Below are 24613 nucleotides of genomic sequence, written 5' to 3'. Positions count from 1 at the left end.
CTAAAATGTAACATTGCTCTTTTGTAAAATTTATCATTCAGAATTACTTGCAAGCCATGCGTTTATGTAACTTCATAATGTTCAAAATATCTCAAACACTTCCCTGAACGTTTAATGGCATTTGGCGTGCAGTGAATATTGTGATGTCATTACAAATTACAATGGTTCACCTCTCACTGCTAGAATCCATTCATTCATTAATCTCAGAATTGTGGCCATTTTCCAGATTTCACAGTTTACGGTTTAAAAACTCAAATTTAGAAAAAACGGAAAATGGTGAAATAAGAGCAGGTTGATCAGAATCTAAAAGAGAAAAGACAGGACAACATTTCGGGTACGTACCTCTTCTCAAGACAAGGGACTCACCCAGAACATTAATGCACCGCTTCTTTGTCGAATACTAACTGACCTGCCATGCTTTATTAGCATTCTGTCTTATTTCATATTCCTAGTAGTTTTGGTTTTCCCTCTCGATTCCTCCCGATTGTCGCTTTCTAATCCAATTTCTGCCTCCGCCTTCTCCCAGAACAATCTTCATATGTTTCTTTAACTCCTCTGAATCTTTCTAATTTCACAGCACAATATTCCCTTCCAATTTTCCTCTGTAGTGAAAGCTAGCCAGCTCTGAACATTTGCTGACAGAACGTACCTATTAATTTTAGATTGTTCTTTTCATCCAGTAAAAGGTTTTCAATCTTCAGATCCCTGCAACAACAAAAAAGAAACTCAATAATTCAGTCAGAAAGCCTGTTGCAGAGCAACATGGAATTAACAATATTGTAAAGCACTAATATTAATGACCTAGACCTTGGTGCACTGGGACCAAGTTACAAGTTTGTGTATGATACTAAACTTGGAAGCATTGTGAACTTTGTTAGTATCTCCCTACTCTCATCACTGGGATGATCATTGCCCAAATCCTCACTAGCTGCCTTCTCCCTATTTCTGAAGAAATCCTTCTGGGAAGCCAGTGTGGCTTCTGACCAAACCGTGGGACAGCAGACAGGATTTTCACTACTTGACAACTTGACCACCCAACGTGGCCTTCATCAATCTGACCAGGGCTTTTGGCTCAGTCAATCGGGAAATGCTATGGGAAACCCTGCCAAAGGCTGGCTGCCCAGAGAAATTCATCAAAACCCTCTGGCTCCTCCATGACAAGATGTTGGCGATGGTCCTCACTGACGGCAATACGACAGAAACCTATGAGGTCAAGACTGGAATCAAGCAGGGATGTGTCATCGCCCACTCCCTTTTCTCCATCTTCATCGCCACCATCCTTCACCTTGTCAAGGACAAGCTTCCCAGTGGAGTGAATATCATCTGCAAGATGGACGGAAAACTTTTCAACCTCAACCAGTTAAAATCCAAGAAGAAAATGACACTCACTTGCGGAACTTCAGTATGCAGTTGACATCGCCATCTCCACTCTCTCAGAAGAGAATCTCCAAGCTATGCTTGACACCTTCGCACAAGCATACCAAAGAATCGGTCTTCATAAGACCATAAGACATAGGAGCAGAATTAGGCCACTCAGCCCATTGAGTCTGCTCCGCCATTCAAGCATGGCTGATAATTTCTCATCCCTATTCTCCTGCCTTCTCCCCATAACCCCTGATCCACTTATTAATCAAGAACCTATCTATCTCTGTCTTAAATATACTCTCTAATCCATTCTCTAATATTCTATCAAAGGTTATGGGGGAAGGCAGGATCAGGCTATTGAAAAGGATGATCAGCCATGATCATAATGAATGGCGGAGCAGGCTCCTCCTGCTCTTATTTTCTATATTTCTATTCCAAAAGTCCCTGGATGCAGGAAAGGTTCCAGTGGTTTGGAAAAATGCTAATGTAACACTCTTATTCAAAAAGGGAGGGAGGCAGAAACTACAGACCAGTTAGTTTAACATTGTCGTTGGGAAATTGTTAGAATCCATTATTAAGAAAGCAATAATAGCACATTTAGAAAGTCAAAACGCAATCCATCAGAGTCAGCATGGTTTTATAAAGGGTAAATTGCATTTGACAAATTTGCTAGAGTTCTTCGAAGTTATAACAAGCCAAGTCGATGATGGGCTTCCTGTAGATGTAGTATATCTGGACTTCCAGAAGACATTTGGTAAGGTGCCACACAAATGGTTAATAGACAAGGTAAGGTCTCATGGGATTAGGGGTAATTCATTAGTTTGGATAGAAGACTGGCTAATCGACAGAAGTCAGGATAAATGGCAAAATGTAAATAGTGGGATGCCACAGGGTTCGGTCCTCAGGCCCCAACATTATTTACAATCTACATTAACAACTTGGATACAGGGATAGAAGATACTTCAGCTAAATTTGCAGATGATACTAAAATAGGTGGAATAGTAAGTTGCAATGAGGAAATAAGACATTTACAAATGGATATAGATAAGTTCGGTGAGTGGGCCAAAATTTGACAAATGGAGTTCGACGTGGAAAAGTGTGAGGTTATCCATTTTAGTTATTAAAATGGAAAGGCAACTTTCCACCTAAATGGAAAGAAACTTCAGAGTGCTTCGGTGCAGAGGGATCTGAGTGCCATCGTGCATGAATCACAGAAAACTAGCATGCAGGTAAAGCAGATATCAAGAAAGCCAAATGGAATTTTGGCCTTTATAGCTAAAGGAATAATTTATAAAAGTAGGAACCACATGTTGCAACTGTACAAGGCATTAGTGAGATTGCACCTAGAGTACTGTGTACAGTTTTGGTCCCTTTATTTGAGGAAAGATATAGTTGCATCGGAGATAGTTTAGAAGAGGTTCACTAGTTTGATTCCAGAGATATGGGGATTGTCTTATGAAAAGAAATTCAGCAATTTAGGCCGACACTCGCTCGAGTTTAGAAGAATGAAAGGAGATCTAATTGAGGTAGATAAGATGATAATAAGTATTGACAAAGTAGACATGGAGCAGCTGCTTCCTCTTGTGGGGTAATTTAGAGCAAGAGGTCATAGTTTTAACATAAAGGGTAGCAGATTTAAATCAGAGATGAGAAGAAATTACTTCTCTCAAAGGGTCATGAATCTGTGTAATTGTTTGGTCGGCATGATGGCACAGTATTTAGCATCACTGCCTCACAGCTCCAGGGACCGGGTTCAATTCCGGCCTCGGGTGACTGTGGAGTTTGCGCTTTCTCCCCGTGTCGGAGTGGGTTTCCTCCGGGTGCTCCAATTTCCACCCATAATCCAGAGATGTGCAGGTTAGGTGAATTGGCCAAGCTAAATTGTCCCTTAGTGTCCGAAAGGTCAGGTTGGGTACTGGGCTATGGGGATAGGGCGGGGGCCTAGATACGGTGCTCTTTCAAAGAGTCAGTACAGACTCAATGGACCGAATGGCATCCTTCTGCACTGTAGAGATTCTATATCAGAATAGAGGTGAATTCGCTACCCCAGTGTGCAGTGGATGCCAGGATATTGAGTCAATTTAAGAAGGAGATTGACAGATTTTTAATGAGTAATGATTTGAAGGGTTATGGAGAACGGGCAGGAAAGTGGAGTTGAGGCCGAGATGAAATCACCCATGATCGCATTGAATGGTGGAGCTGTCTCAAGGGGCTGAATTGTCTACTCCTACTCCTGTTCCTAGTCCTTATGGCATTGCTTTATTTTTGCTCAGCAATTGCTTCTTTCCTTCATATCTCAACATTTTTTTTGAATTTTAGTTTAAAGTTGTGTGGAAATTTATCTTTCTGAAATTTGCTCATTGGCTTCTTGAGTGAGAAAAAAATGGAAATTTAGGAGGCAGACAAGAGGAAAGTCCAGGTCATCATAGGTGATCTCTCTCACTCTTTATATCATCAATTTAAGAGGCTCTCTTAGAGCTTGGCCTATTGACAGGAAAAATCTGCTCAAGAGGTATTTGTTCCCAGTGCCATAACCTTACTAAACAGCATAATGTAAATTTAACCTGCTGCTCTTATTTATTTTAACTGCAGTAAGTGCTTCACTGTCAGAGTGCAATGTGTTATGTTTCTACGGTATGGATGTATGTGATGTATGCACAAATGTCTGAATGTAGGTAGACATGAAATATTTACTGTTTTTAACTAATGACTGTATGATTAAGAACATAAGAACATAAGAACTAGGAGCAGGAGTAGGCCATCTGGCCCCTCAAGCCTGCTCCGCCATTGAATGAGATCATGGCTGATCTTTTGTTGACTCAGTTCCACTTTCCGGCCCGAACACCATAACCCTTAATCCCTTTTTACTTTAAAAAAACGATCTATCTTTACCTTAAAAACATTTAATGAAGGAGCCTCAAGTGCTTCACTGGGCAAGGAATTCCATAGATTCACAACCCTTTGGGTGAAGAAGTTCCTCCTAAACTCAGTCCTAAATCTACTTCCCCTTATTTTGAGGCTATGCCCCCTAGTTCTGCTTTCACCCGCCAGTGGAAACAACCTGCCCGCATCTGTCCTATCTATTCCCTTCATAATTTTAAATGTTTCTATAAGATCCCCCCTCATCCTTCTAAATTCCAATGAGTACAGTCCCAGTCTACTCAAAGTCTCCTCGTAATCCAACCCCTTCAACTCTGGGATTAACCTCGTGAATCTCCTCTGCACACCCTCCAGTGCCAGTACGTCCTTTCTCAAGTAAGGAGACCAAAACTGAACACAATACTCCAGGTGTGGCCTCACTAACACCTTATACAATTGCAGCATAACCTCCCTAGTCTTAAACTCCATCCCTCCAGCAATGAAGGACAAAATTCCATTTGCCTTCTTAATCACCTGTTGCACCTGTAAACCAACTTTCTGTGACTCATGCACTAGCACACCCAGGTCTCTCTGCACAGCAGCATGCTTTAATATCTAACCAAATTGCAATAGAAGCCTGTGTCAAGCGCATTTAGCCAGCTGTTTCCAGCCAGAGTACCAGGCTGGTAGTGCCAAGGTGCCCAGGTGGCACCAGCAGTGGCAGTGTGCTACCCTGCCCAGAGGGCAAACACCTGGGGGCCTCCGATCCCGTGGGAGACCGCCCCACAATTCTGTTTTGTATCAGTTTGTGGGAACCAGTACTTAACAACGCTCGCCTGAGATCTCCGAGGCAAAGGGGTTAGAGCCCAGGTAGATCAGGCTAGCTGCATTTTAGAGACTAGCTGTCTCATTCTATTATGAAGATTTGCCAAATACTGATCCTGCCCCATTCAGATCGCGTGACAAGTCGAGTAGATCCCAGAAGAGGGATCACCAGCTGCGTCGCGCCCCCGTTCGGCGAAACACAGCCGGTAGATCGTGCCCTATATGTTATACTGGCGGTGAAGCCAAAGACAAATTTTCACTTTTGCGTGGACATTAAAACTCTATTCTATTCTATTCCAATAAAGCATAAAGCATTTCAGGCTTCATTAGCAGGGGCACAGAATATAAGAGCAAAGAAGTTTTGTTGAACGTGTATAAGACATTATAGTTCAACCACAGCTGGAGTGTTGCATCCAGTTCTGAAGTCTTATTTTAGGGTAACATTTAAATCATCATTGATGCAATATTAGTGGCTACGTTTACTGCATGATCTTAAAGTTCCCATAAAATGCTATAGTATACAGGTAAATGTGTGTGCTTAATATTTATGTTTATGCTATTTAACAAAGATATTAATCAATACGTTTTTTAAAATAGGGAAAACAGGGAACTGATGCAAACACATCAACAAACTGGCAATACATCAGCCTCAGATATTTATGTACGGTTTGTAACTGCAATAAAAAAACTCTTCCAGTGTCCCTTCCAAATTCTGATTGTAATCCCAGAATAAATTAAAATACAGTCATTTCAAGTTCTAACATATATCGATTTCTAGGAAATAGTTTGACATAATCCCGTGCGTGAGGTTATCAGCTGCACAGAAAGGTATGTACAAGCGTTATAGATTCTCACTGACCTAACTGAGATGAACCATCTGTGCAGAAAATGTACAATAATAATTATAATTTGGTAGGTTTAATTTATCTTTCAGCGTGGTGCCCATTATGATGACGGTTAGTTCAAAACTTTGTAATTTTTCTGCACATTCATTGTTTAGGTTGAGCTTCAAATTCTTGATTGGGCCTGCAATTCCTGGGAGTGGGCCACTGTCCTTAACTGGTCGGTGACCTTGGCAGCAGACTTTTGCTTGGTCGCCGATGTCAATATGTCTCCAATATGTCCAGGTTCGATTCCCGGCTGGGTCACTGTCTGTGAGGAGTCTGCACATCCTCCCCGTGTGTGCGTGGGTTTCCTCCGGGTGCTCCGGTTTCCTCCCACAGTCCAAAGATGTGCGGGTTAGATGGATTGGCCAGGCTAAATTGCCCTTAGTGTCCTAAAAAATAAGGTTAATGGGGGTTGTTGGGTTACTGGTATAGGTGTAGATTTATGAAGGGGAAATTATGCTTGATAAATCTGTTGGAATTCTTTGAAGATGTAGCCAATACAGTTGACACGGTGGAGCCAGTCCATGTGGTATATTTGGACTCTCAGAAGGCGTTTGGCAAAGTCCCGCATAAGAGATTATTCTGCATTATTAAAGTACATGGGATTGGGGGAAGTGTATTGAGGTGGATAGAAAACTGGTTGGCAGAGAGGAAACAAAGAGTAGGAATGAATGGGTCCTTTTCAAACTGACAGACAGTAACTGGTGGGGTGCCGCAGGTATCGGTGCTGGGATCCCAGCTATTCACAATATATACGAATGATTTGGATGAGGGAACAAAATGTAAAATCTCAAAATTTGCACATGATACCAAGTTGGGTGGGAGGGTGAACTGTGACGATCCTACAGCAAGATCTGGACAGGTTGGGCGAGTAGGCAAATCAATGGCAGATGCAGTATAATTTGGATAAATGTAAGGTCATTCACTCTGGCCAAATCATATCTGCTCTTATGAAAATTGGCCTACCCCAGTTTAGGTAACTGGGGAAAATATCTTTGAAAAATCTGTTGCTTCTATAAGCTTATAAAATTGTCAATCAGACACTCCATTTATAGGTCCAAGAACATAACAAATACCCCAATTTGCACCTCTTAATGTTGCCCAGCGAATTACAGGTATTGAAAAAGGGGATAATGAGGGCGATCTAACAGAAATGTTTCTAATTGTAGTAACGAGTGGATCAGTCAGGTGTTTCACAATGAACTCCCGGCGAGGGCATCATTGATATCTAACGTTAATTAGGACACTTCATGATGCCACATGGGCTTCACGCTGGTCCCATCAGTTGATTCACCTGGGCCGTGCTCGACAGCTCCCCACCAATGAAGGGGAGCAGCTCTTAAACCCATCCCACAGGGCACATCCCAGAGAGCATGCAGCCCTGCCACCGCGCAGGCCAGCTCCATGATTTGGAGATGCCGACCTGTCCAGACTGTTGGACGTGGTGGAGCCCAGACTGGATACCTTGTTCCCCCGAGGGGGTTGGAGGGTCAGTTACATGGCAGCCAGTGCCACCTGGGAGGAAGTGGCAGCAGCCATCAGCGTGGGGAGTGTCACCAGGCGGACTGCCACCCAGTGCTGTAAGAAGCTCAACAACCTCCACCCGGGCCACACCGGTGAGTTGGCATCGGCCACATGGCACTAGTGCTGCCTGTCACCCACCACCACCTCGACCCTGCGGTTTGGCACTGAACAAACCTCTTCCCAGCACAATAACGTGCCTGCGTCCCAGTGCACCCTGACATCAGCCTGCTCACCCCATCCATGCCCAGCGACGGTGGCCACACCTGACCCCCACCATAGCCCCTCCCACCCCGCGATGCATTAAGCATGTGGCTCACGATGCCCTTTCTCTGTCTCCTCTGGAGAAGTTGTCCCCCAACAGATGGGAAAGATTGGTTGGGTGCTGGACATCAGAATCCTCACTCCCTATAAGGAACTGGCCCTGATGGTTGTCAGGATGGCCGATGACAGATCGGTCACCGACGGTGAGATTGGCCCGCGCTGCAGGACTGAGTCTCCACCTACCTCCACCCAGATGATCTGTCACACGTGAATTGTTCATGCCAAACATAATGATCCTTCCCTCTCACTGACCACATGTCCATTCTTCCGCAGGATCCCCATCTCATGGTGCCGGTCCATCCAGGTTAGGCCCCTCCGCGTTCAAAGAGAACAACACGGAGGAGAGCTCCTCGGATACCTCCATGGATGCGTCAGAGCTGTCACCCCCACGCTCCACCAGCGCAGAGACACACATCTCGGTGGGTTTCTGGGGTACAATCTGGTGAACACCACACAGTTGCTGATGCACATCGGGCAGAGGCAGGAATGCCCGGTGAGACAGCAGTCAGAAGCTGAGCCTCTGGACCATGTTATCCAAGAGCTGATGCAGGTGGTAGGGTGCAGCCATGATATTCAGAGGTGAATGTCAGCGACACTCCAGTGGGCCCATAGCCGATTGGAGGAGTCCCAAAGGCTATGGTCTCAGGAGATTGTGCCGGCAATGTGTGGCACCGAGGCCAACACTGCTAGGGTGGCGACTACAGTGGAAAACCTGGAGCATGAGGTCAGCATCATGAGTGGTGGTGTCCAATGCGCTGCTCAGTCAGGGAAGGCCATGGCTGAGGGCCTCGACATCATTTCCTACTGAGGGCTGTGTCCCAGTCACAAGTAAACTTTGCCGAGGTGCTGCGGAGTATGTCCCAGTCTCAGGCGGATATCGGCGAAGCACTGCAGAGTACCCCCCAGTCACAGAGAGGCATCAGTGAGGGCGTCGGCATCATGGTGCAGACAATGGGGAGCTGTCAGGGCTGGCAGAGCCAGATGACGCAGGGTTCTCTGAAGCTCAGTGCAGCTGCCCCTCCATCTCAAGGTGACCACCCCAGGTCCTGACGGTCACCGACTGGGAGAAGGGATTGCTGGGTAACGATCCGGAGCCACCCTATGGGGAGACATCGGCATTCACCAGCAGTCCCGAGTCCCATCCTCCTCTGCTGACTGCCTGTTTTTCCAAGATGGCTACAAACTTCCTCCAATCACCACAGCAGCAGTCCAAAGATGTGCAGTTTAGGTGGATTGGCCATGCTAATTTGCCCTTAGCGTCCAAAAAAAAAGGTTAGATAAGATTACAGGGATAGGGTGGCAGTGTGGGCTTAGATAGGGTGATCTTTCAATGGGCCTGTGCAGATGTGATGGGCTGAATGGCCTCCTTCTGCACTGTAAATTCTATGAAGTCTATGAAGCCATTTCACTAGCTTCACATTTTTAAATAGGTGTGCTAAAGTTGCTCGCGTGGCCGCTCGCTGGGGAGCTGGTTAAATCACAGAAGGCTGTTAGATAAGGCGTCCTTCCTATTAATGGGATGGAGATTGGCCTTAGTTGGTGATTATTGGTTTCTCGCCACGCCACGGCGTGGGAGCGGACTGGTTCGATCAGAAACCGATCAGCGCCTGGTGCGTTTCCCCATTTCGGCCTCTCCTACAATCTAACCAGCTCGCTCGGATTGGCGTGGCCATTAGATCAGGCCCGATAACTTATTATAACTTCCTAAAGATGTCAGTCAATCACAGCCAACACTTCACTTCAGCCTGTAAACAGACCTCTGCTGAGCTGATCCTATTAGCGAGTTTTGGAAATCAGCCAAGTATTCATAATGAGACCACCTGGAGAAACAGATGTCTGCCCATCTGCTTCTGTTGATCTCGCCCCTAACTCTCTGGAGCAACAATAGTGTCTACAGGGTCGTGTATATAAAGACACGTCCGCTGATTTGGGAATGTCCTGATTCAAGGTCCCCACCTTGTTTGCGAAAATGTGGCCCTACGCATCTAAAAACATCAAACAATTTTACCACATCCTTTGGGAAAGGCAAGCACGTTGAATGCTTGCTAGAGTAAGTTTAATTAATTATATCAGAAAAATATGAAAATAGTTGGAATTACTTACTAACTGTTTTAAGTTGTGAATTGTAAGTCATTCATAGCATAGAATTGTTTAAACATGCACAAAGTTAGGATACATGTTTCATCATCTGCCAAGTTATTTTTGCAACATAATATACAATTATTAACCAGATCACTAAAGAAAATATGTCATGAGAAAAAGCTAATCAGTCCATTGAAGCTTGTCTCTTTCACAAATGTTTCCATCAATATATGAGCAACGCATGATCAACACAAATTTAAAATAACCAAAATGTTTTTACTTCCATTACCTTACTTGACAGATTGTTCCAAATATGATCACCTGTTTGAGTATGCTTATTATGCTATGCATTCATCATTTACTTTATCGCATCTGCATTTATATTCCACTTTTTCTGGACAGCTTTAACATGGTTGACAGAAAATAAGACTTAAAAGCCCTTCTGTCTTCCCACCTGCAGTTTCAAGGTATTTCAGCTGAGACATTTTCAAGTATCGGCATGTCTTTTTGATGTTATGTACAGAACCACTCAGCAGATCAGGCTAGGCATTATGATGGTGGCAATGCTCTGTGATGTTAACATCTTACTGGACTGTTTTATAAGGTCACAATTATTTTTGTTCACAGCAAACAAAATTGTTAAAATATGAGTTAGTGCACACACACACACGTACACACTACACACATAGGGGCTGGTTTAGCTCACTGAGCTAAACCGCTGGCTTACCAAGCAGGCCAGCAGCATGGTTCGATTCCCGTACCAGCCTCCCCGGAGAGGTGCTGGAATGTGGCGACTAGGGGCTTTTCACAGTAACTTCATTGACGCCTACTCGTGACAATAAGCGATTTTCATTTTTCATTCATTTTCACACACACACACCACACATACACACACACTGCACATACAGCACGCACACACATACCTGTGGACCACTCCAGCCCGGTGTACATGCTCCACTGCTAAAGTGAGCTGCTTGATGTATCGGCGTACCTCTGCTTCGTCCAATATTTTTCTGTCATATATCTTGTGCATCAAGTTGCCTCCTGTGCAGAGCTCCATTACCAAGTAGTAGCTGTTCTCGGTTTCTAATATGTCCAAAAGCTGTGTAATATTTGGATGCCGGATCATCTGGTGAATTTGACCTTCTCTTCGTAGGTTCTTTGTTACATATGAGTCCTTCTTGGCTTTCTTCTTATCAATGACTTTCACAGCCACCTAAGGTTACAGAAGTTATGATTAATGTCAATATGGATACTACCCTAGCCTCTCCAGTATTTAGCTAACTGACTAGTTCATTCTTTTTGGAAAGATAATAAGTGATAATAAAAAGGATGCCAAGCTGTCACAATTTTATGAGTATATGAAATGTTCATACTCCGTCCTCTTGAACTGTGAAAAAACCAACAGTACAATTATAGCGTCTGGAGAGTGCAGTTAGAATTATATATTGTAGCACTAAGCATTGATGATTATGGATCTGTGAGTAACTTTAACAATTTCATAATGATGTGCATTGGATAACATTAAAGCATTATTGGTTTGCAGTAATTATTGCCTTTAATAATGTTGAAGAATTCTGGCAACAACGCTGAATGCATCCGTATCTCAAAACACGTTTTACAGACTCTGAGACTTTTGATTGTAATTGGGCTTTGCTGAAAAAAGAAACATGCTATTGAAGCTTTTCATCTTGCATTCATCAGGACAGATGCAAGAATATCAAATTTCAAACTGAACAACAATTCATACTGCATGGTTGGCTGGCAAGTCGGCTCTGATTGGTCACGGTGTTGCCATGGCGAATGCACCAGGGAAGTATTGTAACCCCGTGCTTCTGTTTAGTTAGAAAACATTTTTGACTTGCCAACCTGCCGGAAAGCAAGGGTGGTTTTGCTGCTGGTAGCATGTAATATACCTGGAAATAAGTGCTGTGTGTCTGTCAGTAGCATTTTAGCCCACCCATTGCATTTTCATTTGGTCATTTTAACTCCAATTTAAACAGACACTACAAAGTTGATATCTGATGGACTCTGGAAGTGCAGAGTCGGAATGGAATTCTAACATTCCAACTCTACACCTTGCTGTAAATGCCCACAGGAAGATACTTCTATTAACAGGAGGTGATGAGGAATTAGTTTACTAGTCATTGTTTTACTGATTAATTTGCAGTTATACTATTCTAAGGAGAGTATTCTAGCTTTGACAATGCTGTCATCTAAGTAAATCCTCAAGAAGAAGTCAAGTGATTTTAGAAATGCTTTAGGTTGAGTAATTTTAAATATAAACTGCATGTTTCGACTGGCCTCTTTGATCAAACAGGCTGGTGGTCTTCGAGAAATGCTTGTGATTGATGTGTAACTGAAACTCGCGAGTGAAACCGAGAAGTGGGCTGGAGGTTGCTCAGTTGGTCAGCAGCAAGAGTGTGTTGTCACACGACAGGATCCAGTGCCAAAAGCAGTTTAATGATTAATCGCGGCAGAGAGGGGTGGCATAGTGGTTAGCACTGCTGCCTCACGCCTCTGAGGGCCCGGGTTTGATCCCGACCCTAGGTCACTGTCCGAGTGGAGTTTGCACATTCTCCCCGTGCCTGAGTGGGTCTCACCCTCACAACCCAAAGATGTGCAGATTAGGGGGACTGGCCACGCTAAATTGCCCCTTAATTGAAAAAAAATAATTGGGTACTCTAAATTTATTTATTTTAAAAACAATGGCAGAAAGAACGAGTAGAGTGGCACATTCAACTACATCTTTATATGTGTGTCATGCCGACCCCATCACTCTGCCTTCTGATATCTATTCCAGCACATAACTCCTCACACTCACTTAGCCGGCAGATGCAACTATTCCTCTCTATGCACATTTATCCCAATTATTTCCTCTCCTCTTAATTAAACAATCCTCTATCCATACAAATACAAACCTGTCCACCGACTACAAGTACAAGTCAGGAGTGTGATGGAATATTCTCCACTTGCCTGGATGGGTGCAGATCCAACAACACTGAAGTTCAACACCATCCAGGACAAAGCAGCCTGCTTTATTGGCACCCCTTCCACCACCAACATACAGCATCAGCAAAATGCACTGCAAGAACTCAGTAAGGTCCCTTAGGCAATACCTTCCAAACCCAGCCTGACCATAACGCTCTAGAAGGACAAGAGCAGCTGATTCCCAGGAACACAACCATATTAGGAATCTGAGTGACCAGATTGGGGATTCGAGATGTCATTGCAGGGATCTGCCTCCACCTCTGCTCAATCTACAGGTACTGAACTGTGAGGAAGAAAACAACTAAAGATTTGTAGCTCCGAAAGCATCTGCATGTGTGTGTGTTACACAATATTAGAACATTATTATATAAGGGCAGCACGGTGGCCTAGTGGTTAGCACAACCGCCTCACGGCGCTGAGGTCCCAGGTTCGATCCCGGCTCTGGGTCACTGTCCGTGTGGAGTTTGCACATTCTCCCCGTGTCTGCGTGGGTTTCGCCCCCACAACCCAAAAATGTGCAGAGTAGGTGGATTGGCCACGCTAAATTGCCCCTTAATTGGAAAAAATAATTGGGTAATCTAAATTTATAAAAAAAAAAAAAAAAAAAAAAAGAACATTATTATATTTATGTTTAATTGAAAGCCACATAAATAACGGGTGGGATTCTCCATTACGCGTCCGCCTCTGTACCGCTGTCAGTGAGGAAGGAGAATTTGGCGCTCAGGCAAATCTCTATTCACTGCAGCGGGAACACAGAATCCCGCTGGTATGAAGGAGCGGAGGATCAAAGTCATTATTTCTTTACCCGTGTTGCCCTTTCTGGTTGCTGCCTGGCAAGTGGTCTTTCCACTTGTGATCTATAAGACAAGAATCGACACCCGGCAATAGGGGGTTATGACAGCAATGCCTGTTTGTTTGTAGGATCACTTTGTGTTGGGGGAAGTGGGTGGGCCATGGCGGGCGTGGGGGGGATGAAGGAGGAGATCACTTAAGAGGAATTGAACAAACGAATGTGATATAAAATTGGATTTTTAGTTAGAATAATGTAGATGTGAGCCAGTCTGGTAGTAGTGAGTTCACAAACAAAGGACAAAGGGATTCAGAAAGCATGGCCAGGAAGGGGGGAGGGGTGCCTCGTGGAGGATGGCGAAAAAGATGCTGGGTAACAAGAGGCCCAGGGTTGAGGAATGCGAAGTGAGCCAATCAGGATATATAGCCAGGTCAGGAGGTGTATAGGATGACCTATGGGAATCTTGTATGTGAAACTTGATGCCATTTGAATGATATTTGCAGAGATTTCTTTGTCTCCGATTTCACTCGGTTCTGGGGCCCCAGAAGACGCCTGTGTGTTCTGAGTCTCTGTGGAGCGAGTCAGCCTTGCAAGTTGGTTAAAAATAAATAATACTATACCTACAAATCCATCTCGAGTTTTATTGAGGCCAGACTGACGGGTAAAGAACTCAATATTGTCACTTATATGTGCCTGCCACGTGGCTGCAGTGGAGGAACCTAACTGAACCTCACAATAATGAGGGCCTCCTGGACAGCAATGTGCACCATTGCTGGTGCATCTGATACATCATGTTCCTCCTCCTCCTCTTCCAAAGAGGCTCTTTGATCTGAGCCTTGCTCCTCCTGAAGACCCAAGCCTTTCAGATATGTAATGTTGTGCAGGACACACCACACCACAATACCTCTGGCTGCCTTGACTACTGTATGTTAAAGGGAACCTCCAGATCTGTCAAGGCATTTGAAGTGCATCTTTAGCATGTTGGTGTCTTGCTCAACAACACATCTGGTTGTCATGTGGCTTCCATTCTTTCCCCCCTGGGCCTCAACGGTTGGATTCCTCATGGTTCATCACACACATTTACATGGGTAACCAATATCTCCAAGTAGCCAGTTGGAAAGCCGAGGTTCGAAGAGGCCAGGGAGGTTGGACTAACTTATGGCAAAAGCATCACAGCAGTGGCTACAGAATCTTGCACACACCTGTGCAACCATCTTACAAAAACAACATTCCGTCGGTGCTGGAAACCTGAAATGAAAACAGAAACGTTGGAAATATTCAGATAATGAAAGGTCAAGACCCCGTTTCTCTCTCCACAGATTCTGCCAGATTTGCTCAGCATTTCCAGAATTTTCTGTATTTTAAAAAATCTATTTTGTGGTTGCAACAACATTTACACATTGATGGAATGGAAGCCCTTATGGTTAATAAATATTCCAGGATGGCCTGGAAGTGACTTAATTGCCACATGGGTGTAGTCAATGATGACCTGCACCCGCAGGAAGTCAACCATGAGGTGCAAACCTGAGCTTCTGCTCATTATAATTGGCATCATCATTGGTGAAGTGTACATAATTGAGTGCCCTGTTAGAAATAGCATCAATCCGCCAACAAAAGGCATCCTTAGGAGAGCCCTGGAAGGGACGGGAGGCAAAGAGGTTGAGGATGGTGATGGTCAAGCACAGCCTGCAGGTCCACCCAGCCACGGCTCTTGTTCCAGCAGACTGCAAATGTCTGCCACAATTGACACAAGACCCTGATTCTCTTGAGACACCAGTGCTTGGGCAGGTTGAGGAAATTCATTCTTTTTCTGTAGACCCTGCTGTTACTGGCATGGCCTGACCCAAGCTGCACCTCTCTGCTCATCCCATCTTAGTGGATTGACGAGCCGGTGATGAACAGGTTTTTGCAGCTCCTGCTGCTGCTCATTGTGGTTCTCATCTGAGATCCAAAATAAAACAATAAGCAACAAGCAGCACCCGTGCTGACCTAATTGATTACAGCAGCAGTGTGAAATCCAGGCATACTAACCTCCAAAGCAGTGAAAGTCACCTGTAAAGTAGTGAAATTAACCTCCCAGCACAAATATTGCAAGCAAAATCCTTTCACACAATTAAATAACTAAACAGTTTTGCAGCTTCAGTTCTTATTGGAACATTTGTCTCTTATTTCTTCATCTCCCTCAATTACCATTGTGTCCCCTCCTTGAATTCACTGACAAATTCCAGGAAGTCTGGGAAACTGGTGGAGCCACCATTAAATCCCCAAATTGATACTAATATCGCACTTGGTGACCCATTTAATGCACTTAAGTTGACAACCCACATTTCTATTAATGAGCTGAGTTGAATGCCGAGTTGCTGGAAATTCGATTCCCGCCTTGGATTACTGTGTGGAGTTTGCACGTTCTCCCCGTGTCTGTGACGGTTTCCTCCGGGTGTTCTAGTTCCCTTCTACAGTCCAAAGATGTGCAGGTTAGGTGGATTGGCCATGCTAAATTACCCTTGGTGTCCAAAGCTGCGCAGATTAGGTGGGGTTATGGGGTTACAGGGCTAGAGCGGGGGAATGGGCTTCGATCGGGTGATGTTTCGGAGGGTCTGTGCAGACTCGTTGGGCCGAATGGTCTCCTTCTGCACTGTAGAGATTCTACGGGTTCTACATAAATCATTACAGTCTTAGAAGAGCAATTCCTGTTACATTGGTGCTGCATCTATAGATCCTGTCGGGGCCATTGTGGTGGCAATGTGAGATCGCCACTTTAATGCCAGGAAACGTAGCGAAGGTTTGCTGAATGCCACATCTACTAGGGTGAGACTGTCCAAACTGATTTTTAATCTCATGCTCATTAAAGAATTGACAGCACATGTGTCTACTTGCAGTTTTGTCTCCTGTTAGTAAAGCTACCTCCTTTAGATTACAAAGTGATTTCATCCTGAGGAGAGCAGAAGGCAGCAGCCAAAAGATGTCCGTTGACAACTCAACCGCCTTTATCCATTTCACGCCTTCCCATTCCTGCCCCGATTACAACTCAAGTCACTGTACTAGCTTTGCTGTCAACATGATTCTTCACACTTCTAGCAAAATAGTCATGAGGTGTCAGCTTTGGCAAAGGAATCAAGGAACATCGGAATAAGAGTAAACCGTTGATCCTTATCTGTCTCTCTGTTCAACCACGGTTGATTTGCCACTCAACTCCATTCACCCAACTTTGTTTCCTAACCCTTCCTACCCTTACGTAACAAAACTCAATCAACCACAAGTCTGACACAACAGCCACAGCTCTTTGGCGTATTAGAGCTCCGGATTTACAACAATGCTTTGTGTGAAAAATGTTAGCTGTTTCCATGTTTAATTGACCCAGCCCTAATTTTAAAGTTATTTATCGTTGTTCTCGATCCCCTCATGTGAGGAAATGGTTTCTCAGTATCTATACAATTGAATCCTTATGTCATTTTTTAAAAAATATTTTTTATTCTCCTTTTTCATATTTTCTCCCAAATTTACCATCAACAATAAACAATAATCAGTAACGAATGTAATGTCAATTCCCATATCAATAACAACGATCCCATCCTCCCACCAAACCCCAGACATTGGCCCAAGTATTAACATAAACAGATGACAAAAAGAAATCAGGAATCACCCATAGTCACCATTAACACATACAGTCCCCCTCCCCCCAACCACCCTAATGTTCAATGTGATGCAATTCTCGAAAGTGCATAACGCCCATGAATTGTAGAACCCCTCCATCCTTCCCCTCAGTTCAAATTTGACCTTTTCAAGCGTTAGGAATTCCAGCAGGTCCCCCGCCACGCCAGGGCACAGGGTGGAGAGGTTGATCTCCACCCTAATAGGATCTGCCTTCGGGCGATCAACGAGGCGAAGGCTACAACATCTGCCTCCGTGCCCGTTTCCAACCCCGGTTGGTCCAACACCCCGAACATGGCCTCCCGAGGCCGCGAGTCCAGTTTCATGTGCACCACTTTAGAGATTACCCTAAAAACCTCCCTCCAGTAATCCTCCAGCTTTGGACAGGACCACAACATATGAACATGGTTTGTGGTACCCCACCCCCCCCCCTCCCCGCAACGTTCACACACATCTTCTACCCCCTCAAAGTGCCAGCTCACCTTATATAATTTTAATCCCCTCGATTTGATCAACATTTAACCGTTGAAATTTGAAACATTATAAAGCAGGTTCTGTATATCTTTTCAGTCCAAAGACAGCTCAAGCTGTTCCAGGTTTCTGCTAGTGATACTCTAACCCTTCAAGAATCTTCATTCCTCACTCCCTATACTGAAATGCTAGATCTCAATGCAATATAGTGGTTTGTTTGAGTCTGATACTTGGGAAGCCAGAAGCAGAAACTTTCAAATCCATATTCCACCATGGCTATTCCAATGTTCTCCTGGCCAGTGTCCCGTCTAGCACCCTTTGTAAACTTGAGCTCATCCATATCTCTGCTGCCTGTCTCCTAACTCACACCAAGCCCCATTCACTCCTCACCCCTGTGCACACTGACTGTATTAGTCCACATTAGCTCCTGGTCCACAGCACGCTGATTTTAAACCCTCGTCCTTATTTTCAATTTCCTCCACAGGCACACCACTCAAGAGCTCTATGGCCTCCTCCAGCTCCACAATCCTGCAAGATCCCTGTGCGTCTCCAAATTCTGGCTTCTTACACATTTCCAATTCTAATCAATACATCATTGAAAACCATGCCTCTATCTGCCTGGGCCCTAAGCTCTTGTGCTCCCTCCGTAAAACCTCTCCACCCTCTATCGCTCTCCTCCTCCTCCTCCTTGAAGACACTCCATAAAAAGTATCACTTTGATGAAAGTTTTTGGTCACGCTTATCTATTCTTACATAGCACAATGTCAAATTTTGTTTGATACTGCTCCTGTGTCATTCAAGTGTACAGAATGTACAGTGCAGAAGGTGGCCATTTGGCCCATCGAGTCTGTACTGGCCCTTAGAAAGAGCACCCAAGCCCACACCTCCACCCCATCCCCACAATCCAGTAACCCCACCTAACCTTTTGGACACAAAGGGACAATTTAGCATGGCCAATCCACCTAACCTGCGCATCTTTGGACTGCGGGAGGAAACAGGAGCACTCGGAGGAAATCCACAGACACGGAGAGAAAGCGTAAACTGCACAGAGCCACCCGAGGCCAGAATTGAACCCGGGTCCCTGGAGCCGAGAGGCAGCAGTGCTAACCACTGTGCCACTGCCGCCCAAGTTGCTGTTATTGTCATTGTCCGGGAACTCGGGTTTCAGTAAATATAGAGCACTTGAATTTTCCCCGGCGCATGATGGCAAACTCAGACACGGGAAATGTAGAAAAATAGGGTTGGCCATATGGGGGCATCTTCCTGACCCATTCACGCCATTGTAACTCTGGTGCGGCCGCTCCTGGAGTACTGCGTGCAGTTCTGGTCACCACATTATAGGAAGGATGTGGAAGCTTTGGAAAGGGTTCAGAGGAGATTTACTAGGATGTTGCCTGGTATGGAGGGAAGGTCTTACGAGGAAAGGCTCAGGGACTTGAGGTTGTTTTCGTTAGAGAGGAGAAGGCTGAGAGGTGACTTAATAGAGACATATAAGATAGTCAGAGGGTTAGATAGGGTGGACAGTGAGAGTCTCTTTCCTCGGATGGTGATGGCCAACACGAAATGAAATGAAAATTGCTTATTGTCACGAGTAGGCTTCAATGAAGTTACTGTGAAAAGCCCCTAGTCGCCACATTCCGGCGCCTGTCCGGGGAGGCTGGTACGGGAATCGAACCGTGCTGCTGGCCTGCTTGGTCTGCTTTAAAAGCCAGCGATTTAGCCCAGTGAGCTAAACAAGGGGACATAGCTTTAAATTGAGGGGTGGTAGATATAGGACAGATGTCAGAGGCAGTTTCTTTACTCAGAGAGTAGTAGGGGTGTGGAACGCCCTGCCTACAACAGTAGTAGACGCGCCAACTTTAAGGGCAATTAAGTGGTCACTGGATAGACATATGGATGAAAATGGAATAGTGTAGGTCAGATAGGCTTCAGATGGTTTCACAGGTCGGCGCAACATCGAGGGCCGAAGGGCCCGTACTGCGCTGTAATGTTCTATGTTCTATGTTCATACAGGCCTTTCCTCTTTCACTGACCTCAGGCTCACCTGTCCTGTTTTGAGTGCTTTCATCTGTGAGCAGGACTGTTTTTTTTCTGTTGTCTATATCTTTGTATATGTATGCTCGAAGTTCGATATTCTTTTATCCTTTGGATGCAGTTATGTTTACTTGCCTTCTGTTTTATCTGTCTACATAAAGTGAATCCAACAGCTCAATGTCTCCTCATTTGCTTCCTGTTCCCTCCTCCTTGTGAGAGATGGGCATATAAATACTTAGGATTTCTCCTGGGGCCTCCATGCGTGTAAACTACTCCTCAAACTGCAACCCGCCTCTTATAGAAAGCACAGCACGTTCAAAAATCAAACTCTTAGCGGTAGAAACACCTGAAGTAAGACAGAATGAGCTAAATACTCATGTCATTCATGCTCGAGTGCTGGGATTGCAATTCATCATCTGCCCAGACCCACTTCCTTTGAGGTAGGCAGAATGTAAACTTCATGCCATCTCCTTGTTTGCATCATTGCAACATACAGCATTGTGCGACTGGCGTTGCAGGCTGGTTGCACAAACAGGGGCTCTGACAACATGTGGGGATGGAACATATTCCAACTAGCCTCCAGTTCTTGAATACAGTGTGTCCCTGTTGAAGGGAAGTTGCTCTGAATCAATGAATGCTAATGTTGACTGTCATTACTGCAATTGGAGAGAAGGGAAATGAAACACTGGAGCAGTGAGTTGGTTCTGCAATCCATCGATGAACAAGAGGAGAGCCACATATTTCCATGGGGAGGTAGGACGCCCTCAGGGACTGCACTTTGAAGGGAATGGGAGAAGGTGGCCAGTGGGACTAATTCCCGGAGTCAGGCCCAGCAGACCCGAGCGCCAAAGAAGTTTAACGACCTTGCAGGTGTTGTTAAGGTCAGTGAATATATCTCCAAAGGATCTCATACTAACTGTTCCACCCAACCATCCGCACTCTCTTTTTTTTTTTAAATAATTTTTATTGAAGAGATTTTTTCACATGAAAATATTTACCCCCCCTAACCATAGACTATTACAAAATATTCCCTCTTATCAAATATCCCCCCCCCCCCGCCCGACCCCCCGCGCGCGCTGTCCCTCCCCCCTCCCCCCCCCCCCAAAAACAAACAAAGCAACAATTAACATCAAACATGAACTGCGAACAAATTTGTCCGCATTACAACCTTAAATAGCCCACCACACCCGTTGTTGCCACCCCCCCCCCCCCCTCCCCCCCGGGTTGCTGCTGCTGCGACCTCTGCACCCTATCTTTGAGCCAAAAAGTCGAGGAAAGGCTGCCACCGCCTGAAGAACCCTTGTACCGACCCTCTCAGGGCGAATTTGACCCTTTCCAACTGGATAAAGCTTGCCATGTCATTAATCCAAGTTTCCACGCTTGGAGGCCTCGCGTCCTTCCACTGTATCAGTATCCTTCTTCGCGCAACTAGGGACGCAAAGGCCAGTATTCCGGCCTCTCTCGCCTCCTGTACCCCCGGCTCCACCCCAACCCCAAAGATCGCTAGTCCCCATCCTGGTTTGACCCTGGATCCCACCACCCTCGACACCGTCCTTGCCACCCCCTTCCAGAACTCCTCCAGTGCCGGACATGCCCAAAACATATGGACATGGTTCGCTGGACTTCCCGAACACCTGACACATCTGTCCTCACCCCCAAAGAACCGACTCATCCTTGTCCCCATCATATGGGCTCTATGTAGCACCTTAAATTGAATGAGGCTAAGCCTCGCACACGAGGAGGAAGAATTAACCCTCTCCAGGGCATCAGCCCATGTCCCATCCTCTATCTGCTCTCCCAGCTCCCCCTCCCACTTGGCTTTCAGCTCCTCTACTGATGCCTCCTCAGCCTCCTGCATTACTTTGTATATGTCCGATATCCTCCCCCCTCCGACCCAGACCCCCGAGAGCACCCTATCGCTCGCCCCCCTGCTGGGGAGCAAGGGAAACCCTTCCACCTGGCGTCTAGCAAATGCCTTCACCTGCAAATGTCTAAAAACATTTCCCGGGGGGAGCCCGAATTTCTCCTCCAGCTCTCTCAGGCTCGCAAACCTCCCATCTACAAACAGATCCTTCAGCTGCCTGATGCCCACCCTGTGCCAGCTCTGGAATCCCCCGTCCATGTTCCCCGGGATGAATCTATGGTTCCCTCTTAACGGTGCCTCCATCAGACCTCCCACTTCCCCCCTGTGCCGCCTCCACTGCCCCCAGATCTTGAGGGTGGCCGCCACCACCGGGCTCGTGGTGTACCTCGTGGGAGGGAGCGGCCATGGCGCCGTTACTAGGGCCCCCAGGCTTATGTTGCCACAGGACGCCCTCTCCATTCGTTTCCAAGCTGCCCCCTCCCCTTCCATCATCCACTTGCGCACCATCGATACATTAGCCGCCCAGTAATACCCCGAAAGGTTGGGTAATGCCAGCCCTCCACTCTCCCTACTCCGCTCCAAGAAGACCCTCCTCACCCTTGGGGTGCCGTGCGCCCACACGTAGCTCATGATGCTGCTCGTCACCTTTTTGAAGAAGGCCCTAGGGAGGAAGATGGGCAAGCACTGGAATAAGAACAGAAACCTCGGGAGGACCGTCATTTTAACGGACTGCACTCTGCCCGCCAGCGACAGCGGCACCATGTCCCACCTTTTAAATTCCTCCTCCATCTGTTCCACCAGCCTAGTGAAGTTCAACTTGTGTAGAGTCCCCCAGTTCCTTGCCACCTGCACCCCTAAATATCTAAAACTCTTTCCTGCTCTCTTCAACGGGAGTCTCCCGATTCCCTCTTCCTGGTCCCCTGGGTGTATCACAAATACCTCACTCTTACCCAAGTTTAGCTTGTACCCCGAAAAGTCCCCGAATTCTGCTAGCAGTTCCATCACCTCCGGCATTCCCCCTTCTGGGTCTGCCACGTATAGCAGCAGGTCGTCCGCGTATAGCGATACCCGGTGCTCCTCCCCGCCCCTTGTCAGCCCTCTCCACCCCCCTGAGCCCCTCAGTGTCATCGCCAACGGTTCAATTGCCAGTGCGAAGAGCAGGGGGGACAAGGGGCACCCCTGTCTGGTCCCCCGGTGGAGCCCAAAATACTCCGATCTCCTACCATTCGTCACTACACTTGCCGTCGGGGCCGAATAGAGCAGCTTCACCCATTTAATAAATCCCTCCCCAAATCCAAACCGTTCCAGCGTCTCCCACAGGTACTTCCACTCCACCCTATCAAATGCTTTCTCCGCGTCCAATGCCACCACTATCTCCGCCTCCCCCTCCACTGCCGGCATCATGATGACGTTTAGCAGTCTCCGCACGTTCGTATTGAGCTGCCGCCCTTTCACAAAACCCGTCTCGTCCTCGTGTATCACCCCTGGCACACAATCCTCTATCCTGGTAGCCAGGATCTTTGCCAGCAGCTTGGCGTCCACATTCAGGAGCGAGATAGGCCTATATGACCCACACTGCACGGGGTCCTTGTCCCGCTTCAAGATCAGAGAGATCAGTGCCTGCGACATTGTCGGGGGCAGAGCCCCCCCCTCCCATGCCTCGTTGAAGGCTCGCACCAGCACAGGGCCCACCAGATCCGCATATTTTTTGTAAAATTCCACCGGGAACCCGTCTGGCCCCGGCGCCTTCCCCGACTGCATATGCCCAATCCCCTTGACTAGCTCCTCTAACCCTATCTGCGCCCCCAGCCCCTCTACCAGCTCCTCTTGGACCTTGGGGAACCTCAGTTTGTTCAAGAAGCCCTCCATCCCCCCTCCCCTCGTCGGCGGCTCTGACCGATACAGCTCCTTATAGTAGTCTCTGAAAACCCCATTTACTTCTGGCCCCTTCTGCACTATGTTCCCACCCCTCTCCCTCACTCCCCCAATTTCTCTAGCCGCATCCCGCTTGCGGAGCTGATGCGCCAACATCCTGCTCGCCTTCTCCCCATACTCATAAATCGCGCCCTGCGCCCTTCTCCACTGTGTCTCCGCCTTTCTGGTGGTCAACAGGTCAAACTTAGCCTGCAAACTACGCCGTTCCCCCAGCAGCCCCTCCTCTGGTGCCTCCGCATATTTCCTATCCACGTCCAGAAGCTCCCCCACCAGCCTCTCCCTCTCCTGTCTCTCCCTCCTTTCCCTATGTGCCCGTATGGAGATCAGCTCCCCCCGGATCACCGCCTTCAGGGCCTCCCATACCATCCCCACCTGCACCTCCCCCGTGTCATTAATGTCCAGGTATCTTTCAATGCTCTTCCGGACCCTCTTATACACCTCCTCATCCGCCAGCAACCCCACATCCAGGCGCCACAGCGGACGCTGGTCTCGCACCTCCCCCATTTCCAAATCTACCCAGTGTGGCACGTGGTCTGAGACCGCTATGGCCGAGTACTCCACTTCCCGTACTTTCGGGATCAGTCCCCTGCTCAATACAAAAAAGTCAATTCTAGAATAGACTCTGTGGACATGGGAGAAAAAGGAATACTCCCTCGCCCTCGGCCTCCCAAACCTCCAGGGGTCCACCCCTCCCATCTGCTCCATAAACCCCTTTAACACTTCTGCCGCTGCCGGCCTCCTACTCGTCCTTGAGCTCGATCTGTCCAACACGGGGTCCAGCACTGTGTTGAAGTCCCCCCCCATGATCAGGCCCCCTGCCTCCAGGTCCGGAATGAGGCCCAGTAGGCGCCTCATGAAGCCAGCGTCGTCCCAGTTCGGGGCATACACGTTAACCATCACCACTTTCTCCCCCTGCAACCTACCCTTCACCATGACATATCTACCCTCTTTATCCGCCACCACCTCCGCCGCCACGAACGACACCCTCTTCCCTACCAGGATCGCCACCCCTCG

General features: G+C 46.7%; 1 protein-coding gene across 1 annotated transcript in view; it reads right to left on the bottom strand.

The window, feature by feature from the left end:
- The window catches only part of hunk (hormonally up-regulated Neu-associated kinase), a 91760-nt gene that overhangs the window by 58521 nt on the left and 8626 nt on the right, over nt 1–24613 (bottom strand). Inside the window, exons 2-3 of the mRNA XM_038801676.1 lie at nt 10787–11079; nt 650–705 (exon numbers count right to left, since the gene is read on the bottom strand). Coding sequence (XP_038657604.1) covers nt 650–705; nt 10787–11079 — 349 coding nt within the window. The remainder of the gene's footprint in view (nt 1–649; nt 706–10786; nt 11080–24613) is intronic.

This window comes from Scyliorhinus canicula, chromosome 7 (genome assembly GCF_902713615.1).
Source record: "Scyliorhinus canicula chromosome 7, sScyCan1.1, whole genome shotgun sequence".
NCBI classification, from domain to species: Eukaryota; Metazoa; Chordata; class Chondrichthyes; order Carcharhiniformes; family Scyliorhinidae; genus Scyliorhinus; species Scyliorhinus canicula.
The sequence above is the reverse complement of the archived record's forward strand: the minus strand, read 5'-3'. Positions and strand labels throughout refer to the sequence as shown.